This window comes from Perognathus longimembris, chromosome 23 (assembly GCF_023159225.1).
Source record: "Perognathus longimembris pacificus isolate PPM17 chromosome 23, ASM2315922v1, whole genome shotgun sequence".
NCBI lineage: Eukaryota > Metazoa > Chordata > Mammalia > Rodentia > Heteromyidae > Perognathus > Perognathus longimembris.
Window position 1 is genome coordinate 10,740,878 of NC_063183.1, and position 21,371 is coordinate 10,762,248.

At 52.1% G+C, this 21,371-nt stretch overlaps 1 protein-coding gene across 2 annotated transcripts in view; it reads right to left on the minus strand.

Moving 5' to 3' along the window:
• Snx29 (sorting nexin 29) overlaps nt 1–21,371 on the minus strand; it is a 226,508-nt gene that overhangs the window by 11,921 nt on the left and 193,216 nt on the right. For both annotated transcript variants that reach the window (XM_048332417.1, XM_048332416.1), the window contains exon 19: nt 12,182–12,322. In XM_048332417.1, the coding sequence (XP_048188374.1) occupies nt 12,182–12,322 (141 nt within the window). The remainder of the gene's footprint in view (nt 1–12,181; nt 12,323–21,371) is intronic.

The window sequence follows — 21,371 nt, forward strand, 5'->3', positions numbered from 1 at the left end:
TGGGGCATGGACTCAGGGCTTGAGCACTGTCCCTGGCTGCTTCTGCTTTTGCTCAAGGCTAGCACTCTACCTCTTGAGCCACAGCGTCACTTCTGGCTTTTTTCTATATATGTGGTGCTGAGGAATCGAACCCAGGGCTTCATGTATATGAGGCGAGCACTTTACCACTAGGCCATATTTCCAGCCCCGTGCCTTAGCCTTGGAAGTACTGGGATTACAGGTTGCCACCATTTTTAGGGGTTGTGGTACATCCCCAAAGGAATGAACAAGTCTTCAGCAGGTGTATTCACCATGGCTCAGAACCTACTGCCCCCTGGGGAATCACAGGGTTCCAGCCTGGCAAAGACGGGTCCCCACTTTCACAAGTGCTATGGGGGTATATGTACTAAGCATGCCCCACAGCTGTGTTCTGTATGGACGGAGCTGTGTTTCAGATGATCAAACCCTGGAGACCTCTTACAAACACCAGAATCCTGACTTTTCTTGAAAAATGAGCTGGAGCGCACACACACACACACACACACACACACACACACACACACACACACACGGCCAGCTGAGGCGCCACACACCCGTGCAGACAGCTCACGTTCCCACTACCACGTGCCATCTGGGGCTGCCAGAGGGACGCGGGGATCAGTGGCTCTGCGGGCACAGGGCTACCCCAGGCCCTATGTTTCCCCTCTACACTATGCACAGGGCTGCTGGCATGGCCAGCCAGGCAGAGGACACATGGGTGTTTGGCTGGGTTTCGTCTCCTCAGGGAAAGTCTGGGCTGGGTATGGGGGGTGTAGAGTGGGCGGGGGAGGGAGGGAATGACCCACATTTGTATGAGGTGTCATGGCCCACTGGTTCTCAGGGGAAATCAGGGAGATCTGTGTTTGGGGGAGGAGTGGAGAGGACAGAGAGATGCTTTCACCAGGGGAAGGCTCCAGCTGCCATGGACCCTAGGAGCAAAGGCACCCAGGGAGCAGGAAGGGCCTGGCAGGCAGGATAAAGGAAAGGCACGGAGAGGAGCTCCCACAGGCAGGAGCTCTGACTGGAATTCAGGGCTTTAGCGGCTGAGATCACAGGGCAGCAGGAGTCACCATGTCACCGAGAGCAGCAGATGTCGGCAGCCCTGCAGAGAGCATTCACGAAGTATCCTGCTGCCATGCCACGCTTGGGCTTAGGGTCTGTCAGTGACTTCTGTTTAGTCTGCCCACCGCCCAGCAGGAACTGAAACAGGCACACATGCATGCACGCGTACACATGCGCGCGCACACACAGGGATCTCTGAGCGCAGCTCGCAGGAGCCCCTATCACATGCTCACCTCATTGGACCTTGCCATCTCCGGCCTCCCTCCCCAGCCTCTCCAGTAACAGCACCCACCTTGCCTGGCGTCCTGCATGTGATTGCCTGGTGATGTCATGCCCTTGCCCACTGTTCCTTCTGGTGGAAATGCTTTGCCACTTAGGTCTCTGCCCTGAGCCTCCCAGCCAGGCCCGTGAAGGGTGCCCAGCCCTTGTCTTTTCTGCACAGCACTCCTGCCTCCTCTGATGTCCTCATCCCAGCAGATGCCACACAAGTGGGGACCACATGTGCCACAGGGGCATGGCGTGGTACCCCAGAAGCCCAAGAGGTTTCTTTGAAGAATGGATCGATGTCCGAGGCCGTGCCCTCTGTGCACTGTGACACAGCAAGAGGAAGGCCGGCTTCCGAGCATGCCTTGTGCTAGACAGTGGCCACAGGCCAGGTGCTGGCCAGTGTTGTGTGGGCCATCCTCTCTCCCCTTGTCCAGGAGTGTGGAGGCCGCATGTGGAAGTGGCAGAACCACAGGAAGGAAGGAATGCCATAGAGCCACCTGACCTGCATGGGGCCTGACCGTGAAGGAGAAATCAGCTGCCTGCAGCTGGAAGAACGGGAGGCTGGAGAGGAGAAAAGGAACATGGGGGGCTCAGAGAGACAGGCAGGGGTCAGACTGACCCAAGTGGAGGAACAGCTCTGACTTACTTTTGAATGACAGAAGGGGAGAGAGAACTTTCTTGTCCATGCCTGGTATCTGTGAGGCCTCCGTTCATGGTGCTGAGGCCCCCGCAGGGTTCTGGGCTCCAGCAAGTTCTGCCCAGACACAGTTTCCAGATCACCAACAGCAGACACTGAAGCAGGGCAGTAGCCCGCCCCCTGGGGTCTGTTGGCCCTCTGCCCTCCCTTCCCCAGCCATCCAGGCTGCACAGCCCTGGATGGCACAGTGACAGCGGACAGGCGGCACACATGTGCCAGCCCAGGCTAGCGCCTCACCGGGGTGAGCGAGTGCCCTCACGTTTCAGATCGCTTCACCCCGAAGGCCGTCACATGGGGTCCAGCTTGGAGACGCTCAGAGGTTTTGCTGATGCGGTGGTGGCATTTTGTGGGACCCTCTCTAGTTGCCCCACAATTCTGTGAACTACTCACTATAGGGGTTGCAGGCAGAAGTGGCTAAATAGGCAGGTAGCCCAGGGGAGGCGAATACCAACACCCGCTGGGCATGCTGAGTGCCAAGAACTGCACATTGATACTTGGGCACACCACCCACCCACCACACGGCATCCCTGAGGCTCCCCAAAGTCAGGAGCAGAAGAGGCCATCCTCCTCCACTAGGCCTCACACCCTCGGAGTCTGACACCAACGCCCACTGCGGGGGGGACGGGGAGGAGCGTCCACGGGGTGGTGGAGAGGGCGACAGCAACATGGGCGAAGGACTGGAATGCTGGGCCAGGCACTGTGGTAGTGGTGGGGGGCAGGGCCCGCATGGCCCCTCTCCTTGCTATGTAGATCTGAACGACTTGCTAAAAACCTCTCAGTTCTCACATCAGTCAGCAGCTAATTCAGATGCCCGATAGCATGGCTCACACCAAACAAAGTTTATCGTCAGGCCTTCTAGAAGCAACAGAAAAAATCGATAGGTCATCACAACAGAGCCCTGTGAGGCTAGCTCCACCCCAGCGTCAGAGCTCAGCCAGCCAGACAGCTGCGGCCAAGTGCAAATCGCAGGCAGGGTCCTCCGGCTGCCCTCCTGGGGGGGGGGCTGGGGCGCGGAGGTGACTTTTCCTTGGACTCCTTGACTGTAAGCGCTACCCACAACGCCCACTGTGCCCACAGGACCCGCGCAGCCAGCAGAGAAATCTCCACAGTGATGGGGTCTCTACTTATGATCCAGGGTGCACACAACTTGTCTTGTGTCCAGGCTAGACCTGGAATCCAGTGTGAGGAAAACCACTTTTCTATCTAAGCAGTTTGTTTCCTTTCTGATAATCTTGAAATTTCTTCTGAAGGGTTCCTGCTTTGGCCAGGTGGCTTGGCCCTTGTTAATTACATTTTAGTTACATATATCCTTTTCCTGAACACTATAATCAAGGCATCCTGTTAGAAGCTCCTTGAATTTTAATTGCATCCTGTTAAATGGAGCCACATCCTTTTTGCAGATTGTGAACCTGAGCTCAGCCAATGTGAGCAGAGGTGCGGGGCCTGCTGGGTCAGTGGTAAAAAAGAGTAAAAAGTGGTAAAAAGGTCTGCCTGTTCTGGATGCTTGCTGGCCAGGTTTTGGCTGATGGCACCCCCTTCTACAGAAGCAGACTCTGTCTTGCCAAGTTCCTTTCCAGTTGGTGTCCTTATTTCTATGTGACACCCGACATCCTGAGCTATTTCTAGCACCGGGTCTACCCAACTGCCAGGTCCAGCTACTCTGCCGCCCCACATGGGTGGGCCCTCTGGATGCAGAGAAATTTACAAAACTTCCATTTGTTTCTAGAACTATCCTCCACCACATGCTGGCTGCAGCCTGAGCCCTGGGAAGATTAGAGAAGCCGAGAAAGATGCTGGATGTTCTAGGACAGTGGAGTTTAACACAAACCAAATGGATCTGATGGAGCAGAAGGGTGAAGGGGTCATGCTCAAGTGCTACCTGAGAATATTATCTATGCTGGACACTCACCAGCATGTTCCTGGGAAGGAAAGTAAAAATAAAGTCAGAATCCAGGAAGGGCTGGGCCCTATGGCTGCCATCGGGATGTGCCTGGACTTCTTTATGTGTAAGAGTCGGGGAGCTGCCGCCGCCCAGCCACTCACCCATCAAGCAGAGCTGGGCACTGGACACAGGGGTGAGCAAGGTGGCAGGAGAGAGAGAGAGAGCTGGGCTTGCCTCTGTTTCCCTCTGCCACATGCCTGGAGCTGCTGGAGCAGATCTAGGCCCTAGCGAAGGACCCAGTTCTGGGAGGGAGGGCGGAAGGGGCTCACGGCTGGAGTCACTCTGCAGTGGTGATGGAGGATGTTGTTCCCTCCCCCCTCTGTTTCCCTCCATTCCCCTAACAGGTGCGCTCCCTCCTCGCCTTAACCTCTACTGGCATATGGATGGCTGAGCAGGGACCGGTGATCTCCAGGGCACACGGTCCTGCCTGTTCCTGCCTGTGATTGCACTGTAGGCAGTATGATCTTTAGCAAGGCAGATATGAGACAGGATGGAAGTCTGTCATCTCAGGCCACCACTGGGCTGGCGGGCTGGCATGGACTCACCAGAATGCTCAGCTCCACGTCCTCCATCCCATTGCAGAGCAGCATGGGGCCTCAGGTGGCACCAGGGCCTGGCCCTCAACTCCTGCCACACTGTGTGGCCTCCAGCACATCACTTCCTCCCTGGGGCCCCTAGTCCCTGCCTACCCAACTTTCTGTCAGCACTACCCAGAGAGGACACAAAAATACAGGTGGGGCAGCAGCCTGAGGGGGTCCCACCCACAGGTCTGGGGTACGGCCTGTCTCCAGGCTGTGTAACCCCAGTGATGTAGACCCACAGCCAGAGGGAAAATGGGGAGCAAGGAAGCTGGGTGGCACTGTCCTCCATGCTAGCCAGTGGCCACAGTGTCACCCAAACTGGATTGAGTATACTGGGAAGAGTTGGCTGCTACTATGAGAATTCGGAAAAGACACTGCCACCTCCTGCCCTGCTCAAAGGCTGGCATGAGAATCCTTGGAGCTGGGCACTGAAGCCCAACCTGCTAGGAAGGGGAAACTGCTTGGTTTGCTCATTTCTAGATCACGATCCATCCCCAGTGCGAAGGCCAAGGGTGACTGTCGCCTTCCCATCCCCTAACCGCAGCACCAGGGAAATGCCGGAGACAGCCGGAATCACTGTTCACCTGGGGCTCCTGGCAGGGGCAGCTGAGAGCCCAGCTTTCTGCTGGGGATGGAGTGACAAGCAGAGGGCCAGGGAGAAGCCAGAAGACAGAAATGAGGATTAAGTGGAATGCCAGCTCATCTTTCCTGGTGCCCCCAAAGATGTATGCACCTGTCCAGCAGGAAGGACGGGTCCATGGCCCAGCACACACAGCCTCTTGGCTGCCGGGAGCAGCAGGTCAAGGCAGGAGGACAGCCCCCACCAGCTCTGAAGCCACACCACCTCTCTACTGTGCCCTGTGCCTTCAGGAGGAGCTGAGAGACTCCACTCTAGTGGACAAAAAGTGTGCTAAAAAGGTAGCCAAGGAGATTCCATGCTATGTGATTCAAATAAAAACTTCCTCTAGACAGCCAGGGCCCATGGCAGTGACACAGGTACAGAAGTGGGGAGGGGTGCCTACCAACATGCCCAAGACAACACTAACCAAACAGGAACCCAACAAGCTCAATGTCCACCAGGGAGAAGGAAGACAGGCAGTGCTGAGCAGTCGTGCGGAGACAATCGGCGAGTTGATGAAACAGAATGCCAAGTGGCCGAGTGAATACATCTCAGAAAACCTAATAGTCTAAGGAATACAAGTTTGAAAAGGAAGCATAAAAATGGTATCATTTATGGGAAGCCATAAAAAGAAAACTCTCATAACCCTTATAACAAAAGAAGGAAGCCACAACAGGAAAGACACAGAGCAACTTTCCAGGGGGTCGCTCTGGGCCAAAGGACAAGGAGAATTCTGTTTTATTTAGGACGCCTAATTTCCAAACAATAACGTTTATTAAGTCTGATGTGATGGGCACTTGTTTGTCACATTTCTCTGTGTCTTTGGGCATACTGAAAACGTTCCCTATGTTTTTCAAAGTTCAGAGGCAAGTAGGATATCGTGAGCAGCTGTGAAAGCAGGGGACATGGGTGCTGGCTCTCGTTCTCTGGACTCTGTTTCTCTGCCTTCAGGAAATGTCCTGATAGATGGCTGTGGGGCATTCAAGGCGGTGTCTGCAGAACCAGAACACAGGCACAGGGCCCCTTCGGCACATCTGCCCACAGATCTGCAGGAGTCAGGACTGTGGCCCGCAGAAGACTTTCACAAGGATCCTCAAACAGCAGGAGTCACCCCCTGTACCAAATCTCAGGCTAGCCAAACATCCTCCAACACAGAGATACCCACTTGTATCTTCACACAGTGGAATATTACACAACAATGACCCCGAGCCAGCAACAGCAGCAGTGAGGGCAAATCACACACGTAATGTGGAGAAATGGAGCCAGGGCCCAAGAGCCATGCTCTGGGATTCCCTTTCCATAGGTCCAGAACACCCACAACTATTGAGTGGTGTTAGGGACAGGACAGTGGCCCCTGGGGGATGACAGGAAGAGGCTCTAGTGCTGTTTGCTTGGGTGTGTCAGCTGTGTATAATTCCATGGATCTGTGCCTTAAGACTAGAGGCATGTGATACCTCAATTTCTTTCTTTCTTTTTCTTTTTTTGCCAGTCCTGGGCCTTGGGCTCAGGGCCTGAGCACTGTCCCTGGCTTCTTTTTGCTCAAGGCTAGCACTCTGCCACCTGAGCCACAGCGCCACTTCTGGTCATTTTCTATATATGTGGTGCTGGGGAATCGAACCCAGGGCTTCATGTATATGAGGCAAGCACTCTTGCCACTAGGCCATATTCTCGGCCCACGATACATCAATTTCAAATGTAACAACCCAGCCTGCCTCTTCCTCCCTACCCTCCAACACCATCACAGAGTGAGGAATGAACAGACACAGGGCCAGGAGAGAAGGGAAGAAACAAGAACAAAGTATGCCCTACCACCAGCAAAAGGACCAAGAGAATGTGGCATATGCATTCAATGGAAAAAGAATGAAATTACATTATCTGTAGGGAAATAGATGGACTTGGAAAACATCTTATTAAGTGAAGTAAGCCAGGCCTAGAAGGACAAAGGTTGCATGTTCTCACTCATATGTGGATGCTAGACATAAAATACAAACAGACATACACACATGGTCAACCTGATTAAAACACACAGTTGAGGAACATGAGGAAGTTGAAACATGTCTGGATGAGGTTTGGGCCCTAGTGGAAAGGGGCAGACAAACAGAGGGGGGAAGGAGGGCAAATGTGTACTGTGTACAACCTGAATGAGGAAAGTCATGAGACCAGCTAGGGGAAGGAAGGGGGAAATGGTGGACAGGGTAACTCTGATCAGAATGCATTGTCTACATGAATGGACATGTTAAAATGAAACCCTGTTATGCAAGTAACTAATATTAACTTTAAAAAGAAAACACATAAAAGAATCATGCATCCACAAGTGTGCATTGCCATAAATTACAAAACACTGGAAGCCAAATTGGTGTGGTTCCCACAGACCTGTCTCTCATGCTGGCACACGGGGCTTGAGACATGACAGGCAAGCATCACCCAGGAGAGCCGACTGCCCAAGGTGACTTCTCAAGGTCATACTGCCAGTGCACGCCAGGCCATCAGACTTCACAGCCCAAGCTCTCAGCCAGTGGGTCACATGGCTAAAAGCTGCCCACGGCTTCTGAGGAAGACAAAGAGCTCTGAACCTCAGAAAGGTGGGACCAGGGAAATTGCTAAAATGCCAGCCACATGGGAGACTGAATGTATTTGTTCCAGTGTGCTAAAGATGAACACAGACTGCAATACACAGTCCTGAGATGTTAACGGGACACTGGAGGGGAAGGCAGCAATTACTTTCAATTACTCCAGGAGAGTAAGAGCCCTTCTACGCTGTGATTTTCATCAGCCGTCCAGAATTGGGCGGAAAAGCAGCAGACAGAACACAGGCTAAGCACATTCAAAAGGCCATGAGAGCTGGAGGGGGAGATTAATAATGAGATACAAACACCCCGGCAGCCCCAGCAAGTTGTAGGCAACATTCAAGGCCCAGCAGAGAGTCAAGTATCTCATAATTAATGCCAACAACAAAAGCAGAGGGTTTGGCACAGACATGGGCTCTCAAGCTCAGCCTGGCTGAGCCAAATGGAGGATCAGACTTGGTAAACTGGGTAAGTCGGGGCCTAGATGCATCAAATGATTCCTCTCTGTCATCGGGCATGATAAAAGATCCTGCAAGTTCCACCATGTCTTTGGGGAAAGAACCAGAAGTCAGGAGCTGAGATAAGCATGAGGGCGGAAGCTGGGGAGGGAAGGCTGCCTAGAGGAGTTGAGGCGCTAGGCCGCATGGACAGTGGGACCCATCAGTCTATGGCAAAGGATAAGCAGGGGTCTCGTGAGTTCCATGTCATGTACCACACGTACAAAACACAGGAACAGAGCGGCAATACATTTCTAGTTGCCTCATAAATGCCTGTGGTTTTCATCGGATTTTAATTTGAACTTATAGAAATGTCTTCCCCAGAAACTCCACTTAACAAACACATACACATTTACCCGTCCCTCATCGGCACTCATCTGTGTCTTTCCTCCTGGAGTTTCCTGCAAGATGAGCTGAGTAAACATCTAGAAACTGTCTGCAAGGTTCCCTCTGCATTAGGGAAGCACTCCGTGCAGTGTAAGGCGAGCAGCTCTCTTTCTTCATCTTGCAGGTACATTAAGTGCCAGGATGCCAAACCCAGCATGGCTGTGTGCCAGGCAAAACCAAGCTTGGGTTTATGGCTTCATTCTGATGGAGCTTCTCTCCCTGCAGTCTCTCTGGACATCTTGCACCAGTTCTCTCCTTCTCGTCACAGTGCTTCACTGTTTGGGGAGGCTGTCTCCCCAGGAGGAATGAGGCACAGACTGCAAGGGGCTACAGCTCCACACAGATCAGCATCAGTGACTGTGAACCTCTGATTCCCACATCTGGGGTGCACAGATGCAGATGTGTCTTTCCTGCCAAGCAGCAAGGCTGGGCTATGGCTTTGGCAAAGTTTGGCCCATTCCTGGCTCCAGCACTTGCAAGCTCCTTGGCCATGGCGGTGCTTGTTACTCCTCAGCCTGGGTTTTCTCACCTGGCCCATGTCATCACAGCTGCATGATGGGATATGAGCATTAAGCCCCCACTGTGCCTGACAGGCCTGGCATGGGCTGTGAGGGGCCTCTGCTCCTTAATCCCCTGCATGGGCCCGGAGCCCCAGCATCATCAGGAATGAGAACTTGCAGGCCTGCTTCCCCATCCCACCTCAGCCGTGGGTGGCAACACTTTAGTTCACAAACCCAAACACACCGCTTAGCATGTGACAGACACCATTGAAATGATTTTACAAATGTCATCACCTCTGATTGCCACAAAACACTACAAATGCTAAGCCATTCCTATGGCAGAGAGGTCAAGTTACACTCCCAAGGACACATAACTAGCAAAGCCTAGGAATCTTTTCCTCACCCCCTCCATCCCTTTCCTTCTTTTTTTTTTTAAATTTATTTATTAATTAAACACAAATTTTTTGACAAGGTATTGTGCAAAAAGGGTACAGTTACATAGTAGGGCAGTGTGTACATTTCTTGTGATATCTTACACCCTGTTTTTCTTTCCCTTCCCTAGGTCAGGTATCCCTTTCCTTCTTTCTCTCCTTTTTGCTTCCTTGCTCTCCTCCTTCCTGTCCCCCTTTCTCTTTGGCTCTTAGAGCCTCTTACCTACATGGCTGGCAAAGTCCTCTAAATGAACACATGAGTGACTGGCTGTCTCCTGCCTTGGCATTACTGGGAAAGGTTCGAGAAGTCTGGGCAGACCACAAGGGCAGCATGTCGGGCTCCACGAATGGCCCCCAAGCTTGTGGGTTGCTAAGCAAGGAGAGGTCCAAGCCAGCTTTGCTGCCACCTGCTTCCCACAGCACAGAATCCACGGAGATGCTTCCTGCTGAGCAAGGCTGGCTCATCCACACCTATCCTCCCGGGGCTGGGCTGGGCTGTACTCGTAGAGGCTGAGGGCTTGGGCTTCAGACTGACTGTCTGGGTCAGACAACCACCTCGGCACTTCACCCCGTGCCTCCACTGTAAAGTAGGGTAGTCGTAAGAGCTCTGTCCAGGCCAGGTAAGAGAGGCACGCAGCAGGCAGAGCGATCCCTTCCAAAACATACCCAGCCCTCCTCCTGGGCACAGGGAGCCTCTTACCTTGCCTGGCAAAGGGGTTCTTGCCAAGGTGATGAACTTAAGGGCCCTTAGATAAGGAGGCCCCCTTGAGTTACCTAACCACACACCACGCTGTGACTGCGCATGAATGCTACGAGAGAGACGAATGCCACACTGAAGGCGAGGCGGGACCTCATGCCAAAGAACATGGGAGCCGAGTCCCCCCAAAGCCTGTGAGAGAAACACGGATGGTGCTGGTGCTGTGATTTGAGCTGCTGAGCCCCACATGGAGCTTCTGGCCTCCTCAGTGCCTCGACAGCCAGGGCTGCTGCTGTGAGCGGCGGGTTTGTGGCCATTTGCTTTGGCAGCTGTAGTAATGGGTGTGTGTGTGTGTGTGTGTGTGTGTGTGTGCAACATTGGCTCGCTCTTGTACCATGCCTTCCTCACCAGTCACCAGGAGCCAAGCTGGGTCTGTCCAGCCCCGACCTCCATGCCCATGCCCTCCTCTCCTCGGCCTCCTTTGCTGCCCAAGGGACCCTCTGCTATTCTGGGGGGGGGGGGAGGGAGGCTGCATTTCAAGGCATCTACCCTCCCACAGAGCACAGAGGAACTCTCCACAGCTCAGTGAGCACCAGTTGGTTCCGGTACCACACACGGGTGGATGTGTTTTTAATGAGGATTTTAATGCATAATTTCTCCAACAAGTTGAATTATCTGCAGCTCTGGGAAAGCGATTTGCTTTGCCTTAATGCCAAATGAACTTTCCCAGAGTGAATCTATTATTGCAGGAACAAATGACAGTCTCTCAATTCTCATTTGCTCACTGAGCAATAATGGAGGCTTTCAGTAACACCATCAAAAATGTGTCTTTACCAAAGCCCTCATGCCTGCAGAGATTTCTTAGACAGGGAGCCTGCAGGTCAGCCCTACGAACCATCTGAGGTCACTGGAGCTTGCCTGGCCTCTTGCCCAGCCTGCAAAAGGCCCCAAGAGTGGAGGGGGAGACGCGTCCCCAGCCACCAGAAGTCTTTCTGCTCAGTATGTCATGTCCCTCTCAGAAGCTGGGGCAGTGCAGAGCAGCTTCTGACCATTTCCTGCCCCAACGTTGCTACACAGCAGAGACAAATCACACTGGAAGATACGAGGCAATCATTTCAGCCCATGCTTTCTGCTGTGAAGAAAATGAAGGCGGAGGTCTGGGTGGGAGGGTCACTGAAGAGATAACAGGAAAGGTCTCTCTCTGAGAACAGAAAACCTGAGCCAAGTCCTGACCAAGTGGAGGATCTGGTGTGCAGATACAGGCCGAGGGAAAGGCAGGCACAAGAGCCCTGAGGTGCACACATTGTGGGGGCTGTAGAAGGGCAGTGTGGCTGGTGGAAGGGGAGGGGGTAAGGCAAGAGATGAGGTGGTGGGGACAGCTCACAGGACGCCATGCCATGGGTATCACACTCTGATTGAACGAGTGCAAAGCCTGCTCTGGCCTCAGTCACACAGCCTGCTTTGGAACTGTCATGTGTTGCCTCCAGGAGCAGCCTTGGAAGCCATCTCGAAGGGGCCCCTGCTTGCTACCCCCATGGCAGCACATGAAGATGAAGCCTCGGCATGGGCGCCAACATGATGGTCAGAGCCATGATGGGAGTGGCTCTAGGGCAGAGCCACTAGAAAGTTTTGTCCACAGCTGGGCATATAAATGGAAACCATACAATGAGAGTTGAACACTCGGGGGTTGGCAGCTGGCTGGGGGCCTGCGCACCCGCCACGGTGCGTCCACACTAGAAGGACAGCAGTGTGTGCTGCCCAGATGGAGTCCGCAGTTCCCAACACTCACACCCCTGCCCTGGAGAGGTTAGGGGGCCCCACTAATGAGGGCCAGGCAAGGGCTGTGGAAGAACACAACTCTTTCAACAAGCGACAGAAGGAAGTGATGACCTGCCCAAGTGTGGTAGAGGCCGTACCTTATTCCCGATGGCCTTCTTGGGTGGGAAGGTGTAGGCCCGCACCTGGGGGAATGTGCTCTGCAGCCTGTGGTGCAAGCTCCGGAACTCCGTGTACCGCCGGTAGACATTCCACTCATCGTCCTTTATCCGGATGTACACCTGCCAGCAAAGGAAAAGGCGAGATGATATGAGCTACTCAAAACCCTCTCCCAAAAGGGGGAGGGGGGAAGAGCTGGGGCGGGCTGAGTGGGGCCCCACCCGTGGAAAGCAGGGGCCATATCTGTCTCATGCTCCATGAAAGGCCATACCCTTGGCACAGACTCGGAACAACTGACCGAAAGATGACCAGGCAAGGGACAGGTACTACAGGCTGGACATCATGGTCCTACACCAGTAGCAGCAGCAGGGATGTGTTTTCACACTGGTCTATTTGCTTCCAACATGCCAGCACTTCCCAGAAACACATGGCACAGGCAGGGTTCAGGGGTACAAGCAACGCTGCCAGGCCCGGGGTCACAGACCACCACACCAATGAGGGGTGTCAATTTGGGACAGGAAGAAAGGTGCCAGGGTTGAGATCTGCCCTGGGACAGGAGGCCACATAAAGAGAGGTGAGGCACAGTGGGGGCATAAAGCATCTTTATTCTAGTCATGCTTTGACCTCATTTGTATTGTGAAGGTACAAAATGCAAGAGCTAGTTCAGCCTTCCTGTGGCCCTAGCTCCTCCTGGCACACAGAAAGCGACATCCCGAGGAAACAGGCATGGGAGAGATCAAGGACAGCCTAGGGGTGATATCCACAAGGACATGTGGCTGTCCTACTTTATAAGCAGGTATCAACACACACTTAAAAATCCTTCTAACCATGAAACCAGAAGCCTCTAATGTTCATGCTAAGTTCTGGCTCTGTGTGAAAACCACCCATTAACACACAAATTTAAACCCTTAAATTCTTACATTGAAAATTCAAGCTTAACAAAATGCAGGAGGGTCACCAAAAAAGCCTGTGTAATCTTAGCCCTCATGAAAAGGCCTATTTGATAACTTCTAGAACGAAGTGGTTGCAAGTGGTACTGTTTTCATCTGAACTGACCAGACCAGGGAAGCTTGCTTTCAATGTCACCTGCTAAAAGATGGGCAGACATATGTTCAGAAAGGCCCAGGTTACTCATACTCAAAGTGTGGCGCTAGCCCAGCAGCCATCTGGAGTCCAGCAGATGAGGGCAGAGAAGACAAACCGAGGGGATATGGCCTAGTGGCAAGAGTGCCTGCCTCATATACATGAGGCCCTGGGTTCGATTCCCCAGCACCACATATACAGAAAATGGCCAGAAGTGGCGCTGTGGCTCAAGTGGCAGAGTGCTAGCCTTGAGCAAAAAGAAGCCAGGGACAGTGCTCAGGCCCTGAGTCCAAGCCCCTGGACTGGAAAAAAAACAAACAAAACAAACAAACAAAAAAAAACCGAGCTGCCATGCAGGCACTTGACTCCAGGGCATGGCGAGCCCTGGGGATCTGGGACACCCAGATCCTGGTCGCCCAGGGCCAGACAAAAATGAGCAACAAAACAGCAATTCAAAGCCCCAATAAAACAGAAATGCCTTCAACACTTTCAACGGTCGCCTCTGATAAAGCACCTACTATGCACAGGCACTAGGCCAGGCTTTCCATGCATCTCCTCCCATTGTCATGGTAACCCAGGCAGAGGGTGGCAATGAAGGCTCAGAGAGGCCCTGGCATGTGCTCCACAGGTCATGTGACAGTAAGTGGCCTGCTTGCTACCAAGCCCCTCAGTTTCACTACCTGATGCCCACCCCTCCCTTCAAAGCTAATCTTAATGGGGGGGCCTTTGAAATCACAGGGTTCAGGGCCAGCCGATCCTCAACCACAATTTGTTCAGCAGCCCACACTGGGAAAGCTGCATCACAACTCACCACAACATGGGTTTATGGCACTGAAGAATTAAAGGGGCTCACACCAGAACTGCTGGGGCTATTTATTTATCTGAAGGACTCCCCCTTTCGAATTATGTTTGATTAGCCCCAATTCCCTCCACTTGGGCTATAAAGATAATAATTCCTTGAAGGGATAAAGAAAACCTCTTGTACACAACTGAGCTCCCTTTTAAATGGAGCAATAAAAAGCCTAATCTCCTAGATTTAGCAAAAGGGAAGTAAATAAAATAGGAGAGTAGGAGGATATTATCTGCAAACGGGGGCCAGGCAGAGCCTGTGTTCCCTCCAAAGAGAAACTTCATGTCTGGACATTCCCTTCCTACTGGAAAGAACTGCCTGGTAATGCTGGTAATGACAGGAGGCAGCAGAGGGAATGAGAGGGAGGCAAAGACCTTAGTCCAGGGGTTAGAGGTGTGGCTCAGGTGGAAGAGTGCCTGCCAATGAGCGTAAAGCAGAGAGAAAAGTTCAAGCCCCAGTTTCAGATTGAAAAAAAAATTCAGTCCATCAACAAGGGGCCTGTCCTGTCTGGGCCTTGAAGAAAGCACCTGGCGCACCTGCCATGCGGCACACGGCATTTCTCTCACTTGGTTCTGAACTTGGTCTAAACATACATGCCACATACGTGGAGCTGCTGTGTGTGGCTTCTTCCTCAAAGCAGCATTTGTGAGGCACATCATGTCATGTCATGTGTACTCCACTGGGCTAATACACGGCCAGCATTTACCTGCTCTGCTCGGCAGGACACTGAGGAAGGGGCCCACGGGGCAACTGTGGAAAGTCATATGTGTGGCCTCTGCACTCATGGGGTCACAGACTTAAATGTGGAAGGTAAAACTACAGGGCTACCAAGGAGGTAACGGCAGGATGTCTTTGTGACTTTGGGAGAGGGCAGGAAACTGCCTGGGGCACAGAGGAAAAAGGAAGGAACCTGGGTACAAGGACATCTTGCACCCCCATCTGAGCTGTGGCCACAGGAGAGCAGACATAAGTAGAACTGCACTTATGAGGAAATACCCATGGTAGTTACGTTCACTCTGAATTTAAAAGTCAACTTCCCCATCCCCGGGAGAATGAGATCCCATCCTGACTCACGGCCTGGGCTGTGTGATTCAGATGCAGAGCCATGGCTCTTTGGGCAGTACCATGCCTGACAGCTCTCAGTCAGATGTCAGGGATGTGAGGGAGGCCAGAGGCCACAAGCCTCATGCAGACCTGGATTCGAATTCCATCTCCATCTCCTGCTGGCCAAGCCACCCTGGGCGATATAAGTCCACTGTCCAGGTCCCTGTTCTCTTGGAAATGAGGAGGTGCTGATGGCCTAGTCTTGCGGGAGGAGAGCTGGGGGCTGGCCCATGTGCAGGACCATGATGCACTAGGGGCTCCAGAGTGAGATTACGATGGGGAGGCAGAGGGAACCGGAGGAGAGAGAATGAAGGCTCACATGCTTGTTCTCAGGGTTAGGAGCTGCAGCTAGGGGATGAGGGTCTGCCAGACACACATTTGGGTTTATTTTTCTTTTACCCCGAAGTTATGGGATCCTAAGCCCCAATGGCAGAGCAACAAGACAAGGTCTGTGTGCAGGGGGCTTGTACCCCATCTCTCCCTGGGTGTTTGACCTTGGATCACCCCCCACCACCACCTTGAGACTATGCAGAATGAAGGCGGGGCCGGTCTCACTGGCCCAGGTCTAGCTCAATAAGCAATGGCGGCTGTTAATACTGCAACCCCATCACCTCCGTCATCCGCTGCCTTTGTGTACATGAACCTCCCTATTACAGAATTAGGGCTAATTATAGGATGTGCAATCACGAAATTAAAGCAGGTAATTACCATGCCTAATTAATTGTCAAACGCAAGGCAGGCGAGGGAACACAAACATGAGGCAAGTGTGGGGACCGGTGGATGGGCAGCACGGCACCCCCTCCCCTGGCACGGACCCAATCTGAGCAACGCCATCCGACTCCCCCCTCCCCAGAGGGTTTCTGAGCACAAAGACAGAACTTGGGGGATATGAGCTGGGCGCCCTTCAGCGCCAGCCGAAAGCCACCGGGGCATTTATACAGCCCTGTCACATGAACACCCGAGGTCCTGGACCGGAGAGCTATTTTAGGAGGAGGACCTGGCAGGAGATACTTGATGGCAGCCACAAACCTCTGCAAGGATCGGACCCCACAGAGAGGCCACCGCACAAATGTGGGACTCACAAACAAACACACCCCACAGTGTTGGAACCAAAACATCAGGGTGCCCCAGTGACAGAGCATGTGCCAAGCCCCTCCTCTTCCATTTCCAACGCTGTGGAGCCCCAGCCCCTTGGAGCTGCACACCTTGTTCTGTATGCTTTAATAGTTAGGAGGGAACAAGTATGACCATCAATTTCTGGGACTTATGGACAGTGACATACTAATCTAGTAATGTATTTTGTGTGCTGAGCTTTTACCTAAAATTGTCCCCAAAGTCCTGCAATTTTATAGGCCTTAAAAAAGAGTCACAGACATTTACATACCTTATGTACAGCATTTCACAAGTTGCTGGCAGGGCAGCTTTAGGAGTATTTTGTGTCTATGCTAAAAACTACTGCTTAGTAATCTTTTTTTTATGAATAAATACTACTTTTATTTAAAAAAAAAAAGAGTCACAGAGCAACTAAGAGATGTATTGATGAGAGAGCCAACAGAGACCCAGAACTGGTCTACAGTGGATGTAGGCCTTCCTTTCCTCCCTTCCTCCTCTGCCTCTTCTTTCCCCCACATCCAGTGAAGCACAGCCTTCCAGACTCTGCAGGGTGCTCACCCCCTTGTGGGGTCTGTTAAGTCCAAAGACAAAGATTCTCTAAAAAAATGGCTTTGGGTTCCTGATTCATTTTGCTTCCTTAATAGCAAAGACTAAAATGATTTGTGTTTTGGTTCGTGGCCTGTGTTAATGTACCCCAGCTAAACTTTTCTTTTAATGAAATGGCTTCATGTGTTATTAACTATAACTGTCCTCAGAGCTTGATCAAAATGCCCAAGTTACTGCATGCCTGTGCTGATGGAGAGATATTAGTGTGGCCAAATACCAAGAAGAAGATGAACAACTTAGCCAAAGAAAAACGACTTCTTGGTTCACTGGGTTATGTATATAAATGAGGCAGACAGAGGAAACACCATTTACTAAGAATTGCCACATAAACCACGGTCCTTTTTAAGAAAGGATGCAGAATAAGAGGCTGGAAGTAGAACGGGGTAGGCAGCGAGGCCACACACACTTTACCATATGGAAGATAAGCACATGCTTCGTCTCAGCGAGAGAACTGCAGTGCACAGCACAGCTCTGCCCCGTCCAGCTCTGTTAGTCATTCAGCCTCCAGATTCTCAAAGCAGCAGGATCAGCGGCCCCAAGCCCAACCCTTCCCCCCTGACTGCTCATATTTGGTCATCATGAGAGGCAGACACTAGATTCAGGAACTCCTCCAGATCCTATTCAAGTCAGCTCGCCCTCCTCCATCAGAACCAGGTGTTGCCTCCTCAGGGTCACTTCTATGGCCTCTTCTGGACCAAGCGCAGGTTGGCCCTGGGGATAGCTTAGATAACACAACCAAGGGTGGTCCCTTCTCTCCTGGGAGCTCACTCAACCAGGAGGACTCTGGGCTGGATGTGAATAACCTCACAATTTCAGATGGAGAAAGGACCAGAGGAGAGGCACAGAGAGCCTTGCTCTGGGGGAGGTCTGCAAAGGCTTGGCGGAGCAGGGATGTTTGATCTGGAATAAAAAGAAGATGGAAGCAAGAACAGATAAAGACTGCCTTGCATATGCCAGGCTGGGAATGTGTCTTAAGTGGTAGAACACCTGCAAGGCCACAAGTTCAAACACCAATATCACAAAAATAAATAATAAATAAATAAAAAAGCCAGCAATAAAAGAATAGCAGTCATTTAGAACAAAGAGACAATGTCCAAGAGTAAAGTAGACAGTGAAGGCAGAGTCGTGCCTGCTTGCAGGGAGCAGGGCCCGTGCCTGAGCCCTGGATGTGTACAATAATGATTTCATGCCTGCCTGAGCTTTTTCAACCTGAAAGAAAGGAACAGAACCCCTCCTGGAAGGCCCGGTGGTGCAAGTCATTTTTAGCTCCTGTGACAGATGGGAGGTGACTGTCCCCTGCAGCCCAGAGCCAACCAAGATGATAGAGTTACTGGTGCATCAGGCAAGTTTCTGCCGGCTGCAGAAAGAGACAAGGAGTGAGGGCTGTGGGGAGAGCTCACTGTCTAACTACACATCACCGAGGCAGACAGGCAAGCAGACCGACAGACAAAAATATGTCCAGTGGAACTGAGTGTTAAGGCTGGAGTGAAGCAGGAAGCCAGCGTCAGGAAGGATGCTATGCAATGCGATGGGAGGCCCATGGTGAGGGCTTCCAGAGGAGGTGACACCTGAGGCAGGTCCTGAAGGATGAAGAAGGCTGGCAAGGGGCAGAAGGTGACATTAGGGCAAGCCAGGCTGGAGCTGCAGGATTGGCTGCCTCCTGGGTTACATGGAGATCTTTCCAAAGGTTCTACATGGCATGGTGATGGCAGAATTTGGCATGTGAGCAAGCAATGCCCTCATCTCCAAAGATGCCAAAGAAACAGCTGCCCCTGGAATTCAGGCTGAGACTTTGCTAGATCATGAAGAGCTTTGGTCCCACGGAACTGCAGCGCAGTCCCGGGCCTCTAAGATGCAGGCTGACTGAGTAATGAAGTGTCACACCGCCAAGCGCTGTGTGTGAGCCAGTAGGCCAGGGAGGGTGGGGTGATAGACCCCCCCTCTGCCTCCCACCCCTGCTGACTGACCTTCATGCAATGCTAGCTCCAGTCACCATGTAGAATTGGCTGCACCAGGCTCCGCTCTATCTCACCACATCTATCTGGGGATCTGAATCCACAGGGAGCCACCAGCTTCTCTCAGGGAGAGAAACTACCAGCCCAGCACTTGAGCTCAGACTGACCACCAGGAAGAAAAGCCAGGTCCCTGAGGCTCTGGATCACAGGAAGGCTTATGCAAGGATTCAAGGGCATCTCAGGATCAAGGGCAGGAAATGGCACGGGCCTCTTGTGCTGCATAGGAACCAGAGGGCCACCTAGAGCCAAGCAGCTTTGCTTCCTTCCCCCAGGGCCCACTCATTCTGTTTGCTGCAGGCTGGCATTTGCCTTTAGAACTCCCAGAGCAACAACACCCCTCCACCACAGTGCTTGGCAGACTCACACAGTCCACCTGGTCCCTGCTGGCCTGACACCACACAAAGCTACCTGCGAACTCAGACTGCCCAGTCTCTGTCTCTGTGTATCTTCTGGTCCCACCCCAGCTCTGAGCAGAGTTCAAGGCCCAGTCAATGGGAGCCAATGTGGGTAACAAGCATAGGCTGGAATTGGAGTTGATGAATCATCAGATAAGGACCATTCCCAAGCATCACGATACAAGATGCCCTTGGCAGCCTGGTGGGAGTCAGAACCAGTTGTGCTTCTTGTGTGCAGTCACTCCTAGACCCTGTGGTCTCTCCACAGTGCCTCCACATTCCCAACTTGACCTAACAGAGACCTGTCCCCACTGAGGTACACAGGGAGACTTGAATTATATAATGCAAACCGATTTTTTTAAAATGCCAGTTTGGTTCATCCAGGCTTGGGCCTGGAGCCCGGCTGGTGTATGTGCAGAGGGGCTGGTGATCTCTGAATGTGCCACCGAGAGCCAAGGTTAGTGCCACTTGGCCCAGAGCAAAGCAGATATGCCCTCTTCTCCCACACCTGTGAGACTGACATATACTCTTTCATCTTCCTCTGTGAAAAGCACCATTTACGGATTTTCCAATAATTGTTTCAGAATACTGAAAAACAGAACAACAGACCCTTGAACACACTGCATTCATTCCCAGCCCTCTCAGGTGCATGTTTATAAACAGGTGTATTAGTCATCGCCAAGCTCCTCTTTTCATTTCTCCACACAGCCGATTTTCACCAGTGTGAACAGAACAACCATAAGGACACAGCTCAGAGCTAGTTCACACAACGACATCAGGACACAGCCCAGGGCCAGCTCACACCAGAACATCAGGACACAGCCCAGAGCCTGTGCATACTAGACCAAATCCCTGATCCAGACTCTTTCTCTTTCTCTCTCACCCTCTCTCTCCCTCTCTCTCTCCCCCCCCTCCCTCTCTGCCTCAGTTTTAGCATCAAGGTTGTACAATGGGGACAGAGGTAGCACTGACCTAGTTGGGTGGCTGCAAGGTGACCTGCCATGAAGGTAAGACCTTGACAAGGGCAAAGAAGTAGGAAAAGGCCTGTGTGGTATACACTCAGTGCCCATAGAGAAGGGGGCACAAGAGCAAGGCTCCGGTGTCATAGCCAACTCTGTCAGCTGGATCCCAGCATACCCACAAGGCTGAGACTCAGGCCACTTGTCCTGTAGATTGCTGGCAGGTGGGGGGAAAGGGCCCACTGGCCTATGTAATCTTGAGCGGAAACATCAGCTATCCTAGAGTGCCAATTTCTCCCTAGGTATGCCACCCCCAACTCAAAACTGCAGAAGGCATGTTATCAACAGCAGAGAGACAAGAAAGTCATAAGTTTGAGGCATCTGGACTACCTAGGGAGACCCTGTGTCAAAAAGTAAAACATAATAATAATAATAAAAGAACAACAGAATTAAAGTTCTGAACACCAAAAGGCTCCAACTAAAAGCTTACACAAAGGCATTTCACAAAAGAACTGGCTGAACTGCAAGAAGGGTGTAAATGAACATGACTCACTTGCTTGGTGTCAATGTTCCTGTTTCTCTGAGAGACACTGATGTGTGACTGTATGTGGTGCCCTGGGCCTCTGAATCCCTGCTTACTCCTTTCTCACACCCAGCAAGAAAACAAAAACATCTCTCTTGAATAAAGTTGATCTTGAAGGCCTGTAGTAAAAGAAGGAGAAACTTCTTTCTTTATAGCCCAGGAGGCACAAAGCAAGCTGGTGATAATCACCCTCCTCCCCAAAACAGTCTCTTAAGGTTCCTCAAAAGACTAAACATAGAGCTTCCCTATGACCCAGCAGTTCCACTCCTGGGCATTTATCCAACTGACCACACACCAGGCCACATTAAAGCTACCAGCATAACCATGTTTGTGGCAGCATTGTTTGCTTACCAGTGGGAGCACTGGGAAAGACATGGGATCAGCCAAGCTGGGAGTGCAGTCCTCCATGTCCCCACTGCCAGCCCTGCCCAGTGCCTCACTTTCTGTGTCTGTCCAGGTCAGA